This window comes from Pelmatolapia mariae, linkage group LG10_11 (assembly GCF_036321145.2).
Source record: "Pelmatolapia mariae isolate MD_Pm_ZW linkage group LG10_11, Pm_UMD_F_2, whole genome shotgun sequence".
NCBI lineage: Eukaryota > Metazoa > Chordata > Actinopteri > Cichliformes > Cichlidae > Pelmatolapia > Pelmatolapia mariae.
The window spans coordinates 16,787,845-16,796,009 of record NC_086236.1 but is presented as its reverse complement, the minus strand read 5'-3'; the positions used below and the strand labels follow the sequence as shown (position 1 = coordinate 16,796,009).

General features: G+C 37.0%; 1 protein-coding gene across 1 annotated transcript; it reads left to right on the top strand.

The window, feature by feature from the left end:
• Positions 1 to 2,407: 2,407 nt before the first annotated feature.
• nsrp1 (nuclear speckle splicing regulatory protein 1) lies at positions 2,408 to 6,700 on the top strand. Its single transcript, XM_063486135.1, has 7 exons — positions 2,408 to 2,445; positions 3,976 to 4,066; positions 4,264 to 4,320; positions 4,422 to 4,550; positions 4,705 to 4,912; positions 5,042 to 5,144; positions 5,235 to 6,700. The coding sequence occupies exons 1-7, from the start codon at positions 2,426 to 2,428 to the stop codon at positions 6,043 to 6,045; spliced, it is 1,419 nt and encodes a 472-aa protein (XP_063342205.1). The 5' UTR covers positions 2,408 to 2,425; the 3' UTR covers positions 6,046 to 6,700.
• Positions 6,701 to 8,165: the final 1,465 nt, after the last annotated feature.

Here is an 8,165-nt window from a genome sequence, read left to right as displayed (position 1 = left end):
ATATAGTCCATTCATCTATCAGGCACGTTTGGTCGTGAATCGCAAGGATTAGCAGTAAGGCCACAGGGGAGATGAGATGCAGATTACGGAAGAGATAATGGTGTTTGGATTTAGAGTCACTCAGATGAGGCGGCTGGGACTGAAAGCTACAGCTTTAATCACAGGTGAGCCGTGCGCTCTTTGATCTTATTTAATGGAATGAATTAACGTACAGGTTTAGAAGAGAGCATGACAAAACAAATCAAATTAAAATAAATGAAAGGTGTTTGAGATTTATCAGCACTTGATTTCTCAACAGTTAAAAAGGGGCACTTTGAGCAATGTGAGGCGTCCCTATGGGCCTCCCATTATTTTTAATAATAAATGACTACTTTCATGGTATTGCACTTTGTTATGTTTGGTCAAAAATTTCAGTACACTTTGGTTTTTGGTCATCGTGGTGATTTATTGTAGAATTTGTTTCCACTTTGGAGGTTAGGAACCTTTAATGAATCAACTCTAGGGAGGCGAAGGAGCTGTACCAATACAGAAAATATTAAAGCCCAGTTCTGCTACAGTAAATTAGGTTTTTAAAAAATATATTTTTCTGCTGCCCAAAGTATTAACTAAGCACATGATCAGTTGTGGCCATCTTCCTGATGTACTCATGGATGTTTGTTGTTTCATCCTGGATAAGGCACTCACTAGTCCTCGGCCTCCTTCCATCCGCTTTGCCAACAGCCTCAGGGTGCTGGATTTGGGGTGAAATCATGTATGGTAAGGGGCTTACTAGTTTGTAAATATTTTCACAAATTACAATTAAGATATTGTAATAATTATATTTAAATTTTACAATTGTAATGCATTGTAGTGACTGACTTTTTGTAGAAAAGTCAGCCATTCATGTTTTAGTGATGGTCATGGCAAATGAAAATTTAGCAGTGGTAGATAAAACATAAATACTATACTCAAATACCAATATCATGTGCTTTACTATTACAGTGCCACATCTCAGAGGCACATATTACATTTGCTACTAAGCTTTAATTAGCCTACAAGTTACTTTTCAGATCACAATTTGTAGTGCCATTTGAAATCATTGAAAAAACAAGCATTTCAAACTTGCTTATGATGAATTTTAGTAATAAACTAGGCCTTGAGGGTCAGCTGCTCTCAGAAATTCTCAGACTTTATCAGTCAGCTTGGCAACAATTGCTTGAGAATAGTTGCAAAATACAGTTGCTAAGTTGAAAACATTTTTGAGCTTGTCACTTTGTGGTTCTCACATGGCAGCTATACTTACACATGTGACAGTACCAAACCAGCAGAAGTAGCCATAATAAACTCAGCCTCAGTAAAATGCTGGGTACATACTAATGCAGCAGTATGAATCCAGCAATATTATATGCAGTATAGAATACAAGTGGTTACTTACACTTGCAAACTCTATTTTGCTGCTCATGTACTTCATGTAGCACTTTTATGTATATAACGGCAGCAGCAGAATTAGTAGGCTAACTTGTTTTATTTGCAACACGTCAGTAAAATAACTGAATATAAAAAGAGCATCTTACAGAGGCAGAATTTCAAAGTAGTAAAGCTTGACAGAGCTTGGATGAATGTGGCATGTTGTATAAAAGCGCTGTGAGTCAAGCTAAGAATCAGTCCATTTACCATGAATACAAAAAACGGATCCTATATCACGCAAGAGTGGGACAAAATTCATCTCCCAAAAGATATCCTCAGTTCCCAAGATGGGTTTATTTTGCATGTATATACCACTACCTCTCCACTACAGCTGCTACAATATTTATAGTAAACTGTACTGATTTATTCTTTTCTTATTTTAAATAAATATATATTCTCTTTATTTATATAGTTCATCTTATTGTTATCTAAGTGTTTCTTGTGTGCAATTTTACCTATGTAAATATTGAAGGGGGCTCTGAGCCTAAGAATTTAATTGCTGGTAGTAATGTGCCTTTGGTACCTTTATATGACAAATAAACAACTTGAAAATCTGAAAGTTGAACTTGAAACTTGGATGCTATATAAACATGGCCCTGTCTCTGTGGCTACAGTCAAATTCAAGGTGACATTTTTTTCCCTTAAAATTATTCATTTTTTCAGTTCAAACATTTGACATATGTTCTATGTACACGAGTTGTAATAATAGCTTATATGAGCTTCAGTATTACCGAATTATTAATTACCTGTCCAGGTAAGTCGGAGTTTGTTTATCTAAAGTTACCTCTATGCGTTAGAAGTCCGTACATTCGTAGAAGAGGGTCAAACCCATAACAGCCGCAAATAACACTCCCAAAAACATGGCTATGGCTCCTTCATGTGGTGACCTTATTTATTGCCTGCTGAGTTGAAGCTTGTGTTTGTAGCCTTTTGAAATTGTGTCGAATCTGCTGTGCGAGTCCACAGCCAGCGGAGCAAGATGGCGGTCCCTACGAAACAGTGAGTTGCAGACATGCTAGCACGATTATAACAACATGTTATTATATTGTTTCAGGTTATTACGGTAAAGCTTAGAGTCGTGCTAAAAGAGCTTATTTCACTATAACAGCCGTGTCGTTCCAGCTCGGGGTTTTGTATAAAAACGTAGGCTCTTCTTGCAGCTTCTCTAGCGACCCAGCTAGCGAAATGCTAACGTTATGCTAGTCTCTCTCATAACTTATTAAACAGCAGCTTCTTAACGCTGGTTATCAAAAAACCCGTTTTGTGTTTTTCATGGTTACCACTCCTCTGTCATCTTATTATTTTTTTTTTTTTTTTATTTTAACCCGAACAGATGGTTGTAGTTGGGAAGAGTTTACAGCAAATGCTAGTCATTCAAAATACAGTTTGGTCTATTTGATCCGTAAAAAACCAAACAAGTAATATGGCATGTTATGCTTGCTTGGTGTCACAGTCAGTTTAAAGCCTTTGCTGTTGTCCCAATTGAAGATGCATTATCATTATGATAACCAGTGAAAGCTTGTCAAATGTGCCGTTAAATCTGTATGCTATACAGATCATTTGTATAACTGTACACATGTATACATCTGTGCATTTGTCCGTAGTACATCTGTATATTTGCTCTCTGTATAGCAATATAAACATCTGTATACTTAACTTATTTGTCAGAATCTGTTCATAACGATTCCCACCGTTTATACTACCCTTATCTGTGTATAATCGCGCTTTTGCACTTACTGCTCTTGCACTTCTGATTCGATGCAAACTGTATTTTGTTACTAGGGGTGGGGGAAAAATCGATACTGTGTAGTATCGTGATATTTTGTTTGCTAATAATGTATCGATGCAGGGACAGCAGAAATCGATATTTTGTTACAAAAAAAGTTTTTGTGGACTGGAACATGCTCTGACTTCAGAGCATGTTGATCAGCTCCTTTTTCTGAGCAAGAATCCTGACATTCCTTCACTGTCCAAATGTGTTTAACTTTTTTTATGGCAGCAATAAACATGACAGTTTACTTATTTTAATTTAAGACATGTTTTATTTTAATTAAGTTTAAAACTTTTTTATTTAATGTAAAATTATATTTTGTTTTAATTTACTTTCAAATTCTTCAGTTGCTGAAGGGGCTGCATAGTTTTCACAAATTTCATAGTTCAGAATAGCTATAATTGTACCAGATGGTTGCATTCAGTTAAGTTGGAGTAGACTGTAATACAAACCGTTCAGTTTGTCAACAATAAAACTGACTGAAATGAGAGAAAGACTGAGTGTGAGACTTTGTTATTAGATAAAATGAATATTGATAAAGTTTACCTTTATGTACAGAATCTGAATATCGCAAAATATTTTAAAAAATTGCAATAATATCGTATCGTGCGTTAAGTATTGTGATAATATCGTATCGTGGGATGTATGGTGATTCCCACCTCTATTTGTTACCCTGTATTTATACATGTATAATGACAACAAGTTGAATCCTAATCTCAATCCTAATTTAAGAACCTCTGTTTCGTGATTATCCTCAGGTATGGGCTCATTTTGCCACAAAAGAAGGGATTATCAAAGACCACTACCTTACCAAAACCCTCTGTATTCGATGATGACTCAGATGAAGAGGTGGGTAAACAGATTTGTTATAAGCAAGACATTACAATTTGTACTTTGTCACTTAGTAAAATGAATTTGATTCAAGTATTTTGTCTATTAAGAAACTGAAAATAAATAATAAAGACGTTTATCCACTAACTAGCTTGCTTGTTAGCAGACTTCTTTCTAAATATACTGAATTTATTTTTGTATGTTTTTTCCCTCAGACCTCAGTTGGGGAAAGCCTGCAGAGAGAAGCTATAAAAAAGAAGATGATGAAACAAGTAAGAAGAAAAATTAAAAGATTCAATCTAATTTAAAAAAACAAACAAACAGTGATTTGATGCCTTCATCTTACTGTCTTCCACTTTCCTTCTTTCTGAAGACGCGTCTGGAGATGCAGAAGGCCCTGGAACAGGACAGTACTGTATATGACTACGATGCTGTGTACGATGACATTCAAAAAGAGAGACTTGAGACCAACAAAAAAATTCTGGGAGGCACAGACAAAAAGGTAAATTAATTTATGCTGAACGCTTATGTGCTTGAAAACTAAGCAGCTGGAGTAGTAACAAAACCTCAGTGCTGCTGTTCAGTTCAAGTTGTTTTCTGATGTCCATTTGGTGTAATATATGAGATGAAAATGTGTCTGTCTCTCTTTGTTACAGCCAAAGTATATCCACCAGTTAATGAAAGCAGTAGAGGACCGAAAGAAAGAGCAAGAACGAAGGGAGGAGAGGAAGATTCAGAAGGAAAGAGAAGCAGAGGGAGAGAAGTTTGCGGATAAAGAGGCTTATGTTACATCCGCTTATAGGCAAAAACTGCAGGAACAGAAGGAGGAGGAGGAGAGAGAGAGGAGAGAGGCAGAGATGGAAGGTTAGAGTGATACTTAGCAGTTGTTATGAATGTCTGTGAATGACTGATGCAACTTTTTGTAATCTTTGAGCATTTTGGATATTTTAAATACAAAGTATGTCTGATTTGTTAAAATTTGTGTTTACTTAGCTGCTTTGGATGTGAAGAAACAAAAAGACCTGAGTGGCTTTTATCGGCACCTGTTGAATCAGACTGTAGGAGAGGAGGCAATACCAGATCGCTCTGCTAACAAGTCAGTCATAGCTTCTCATTACTTGCTCACTGATGAACACGTGCTTGTTTTTTCTTTTGAGTCTTTATTATATCACTGTTTCTTTTACAGACCTCAAACTTCAAAGGGTTCAAAAGACACAGAAAAGACTTCACCTGCTTCCTCACCTCCATCCAATGAAAATATCCCAAGTTCAAGCAGTGACATCGAGGAGGCGCATGAGCAGAAATCTGGGTTTAGCAAGTCTGGGGGCGGCTCTGCACACTCAAAACGCCAGTACAGGCAGAGGTCACCTTCATCAGGGAGCGGTGACGAAAAGGAGAGGGAAAAAGAAAAGGAGCGAGACAGACATAAAAAGAGCCACAGAGACCAAGACAGAGCAAGGAATAGAGATAGAGAGCGAGACAGAAACAGGGGAAGGGAAAGAGATGACAGGCATGGAGAAAGAAGAAGTGACAGGGATAGAAGGAGAGACAGAGACCGAGGTAGAGAAGACGACAGAGGTAGAGGAGGCAGGGGTGATACCGAAAGGGACGACAGGCACGGAAAGAGGGAGAGGAGCTCCAGAGAAAGAGAACGAGATAAGAATGGGGAGAGGGAAAAGAGAAGGAAACCGGATGAAGACAAGAGGAAAGACAGACATCTGGAGGAAGAGCAGGCACTACGGAAGGAACCAGAGAAGGAGAAGGGCGTGAACAAAGAAGAAAAGGAACTTGAAAGGAAGGAAGAAGTTGAATGCACAATAGAGAACAAAGATGAGCAGAAAAATCAAGGCAAGGAGAAAGAGGAAGCGGAGGAGAAGACAAACAAGTTTGCGAAGCGCAGCACAGATCAGACTGTGAGTTCGGCAAGAGAGAGGTACATGGCCAGGCAGATGGCCCGCTCGGCATCTAAAAGCTATATCGAGAAAGAGGAGGACTGAGAGCACACAAAGAAAACATCTCCAAACTGCACTCTGTGTTTTGAGAATATTTTATATTTTGTTTAAAAGACATCCCTTAAAAAAGCAGATGATTTTTTTTCTTTAAACACTTATTGCTAACTGAACCTGTAGGGTGGTTCCTACTGAAAAATAAACATTTTAACATCTTAACATGAAGCTGTATGTAAGAGACTTATTTAAATGTTTAGGGAGAAAATCCTCAAACGGGGAAATTGGGGAAAATGTATTTTTAAGGACTATTTTTCACTGTGGATTAATGCATACATGGTGGACTAGTGGGGCTTTAAGACTAGAACAGGATGAGATAAACTGTAATGTTTGTGTTCATTTTAAAGAACATCCTCCCACTGCAGCAATGTGGATTTTTGATCTTCATAATGTTTCTGAACAACAGTAAAGCTCAAACTGAGTAAGATGACAGTACTTGTTAGTAGGGTAAGTTTATTGTTGGTTATAGCCTTTTCATGGAACATTAATATGATTATAGAACATTACCAACCTTTTCCTGTAACCACCATACAATGAACAGACTGAAAGTGTGCAAATATTTCACAGTCCCTGGCAAAGAAATGCAGATTTGTGTTTTATCTTTGTAAAAATAAAAATGTTGAGCTGTAAAATAGGAGTTTTTTCACAGAGCCTCTTGTGTCCTGTCCTAAATGAATGAGTGTGAATGGTACGTTTTATCTCAGCTGCTAAAATGCAGATTGACTTTGACTTGGTGATGTGTTCATTCACTTTTTATTTTTCTGGTGTATTCAGTGATGGGCCAATAAAATAAGGTCTGAGCCACAGTTTCTACTGCTCCTCCTGGTCATTCCTCCTGGTCCCCAGTACTAAAATTGCTTCACTGGTTGCCTTGTCAGGTTCAAGCAGATTTTAAGGTCCTGTTGCTCACCTACAAGGCTTTAAATGATTTTCATATCTCTCTCACCTTTTGCACCTCTATGTTCCATCCTGTGTTCTTCTATCTCAGAATACTGGCCTTCTAAAAGTTCCTAAAACCAGAAAAAAAGTGTGCTTTTTCTTTTCTTGCCCCATTTTTGTGGAACAACCTCCGTCAAGATATTAGGCAGGCATGCTCTGTGGAGGTTTTTAAAGCCAAGTTAAAGACCCACTTGTTTACCCTATCCAATGTGTCTTAATTCTCTGCCTAAAGTTTTTACTGGTTCGATCATTTTTTAAAGTGTGTCGTGTTTTCTTTATTGCTTTTATTTATTTATCTTTTTTTATCTTCAATTAGCTGTTCAGCACTTTGTTTGAAAGTGCTTTATAAATAAAGTTATTATTATTATTATTATTATTATTAATTCCACACTAAAATAAGTACAAAAGATAATTCTGAGGGTATCAGTTTTTATTGCAATCCCAAAAAAAGAAAGTTGCAGATATAGAGAATTGAACAGTATGTGAACATATTTATTTGCTTTCACCATTAATGCTGCTGAGTTACTATTACGCCTATGCCACCATATGTTTTACTTTATTTTTTATTTTTTTTATTAAGTTTGTATAATTTGCTCAAACACAGATATTCATCACTGTTGAGGAAGTTACATCACTGACTGTCTGGTCCTAACTCCATCCAGGCTTTTAATAATAGAATGGAGGAGAGTTAACTGTCAAATAATCAGTTTGCTCATTTGTGTCACAACAACATTAAACAAAAAAATTAAAGAAAATCGTTTACATTTTTGGTCTAAATGACTCTGGGGATTCCCCAAGTAATCCCACCCCCCAAAAAATCTCCAAAACTGCACCCCTGAAGCTGGCTCTAAAACTTAGTTCTAGGTTATCATGTTACTAAGCAATAATTAGCAGGCATACCTCTCTGACCGTGGCACCCTAATAGTTTATGAATGCAGCTGGTTAGCCTTTGCTGGCAACTTTCATAGAATAATGATAACTTTTTGTACAAATAATGAAAGGAAATGGTCAAAAAAGATCATATATTTGGCCACAGTGATTTGAAAGAAAGAAAAAGCAAAATAAAAACAATAATTTCAGCCTGGCCACCCCTATAAAAGCTGTCCAGCTCTCATACTGGTGCATTAAGACGTAAAAACAAGTCTGATTGCAGGAATCTTCTCATACAGTTC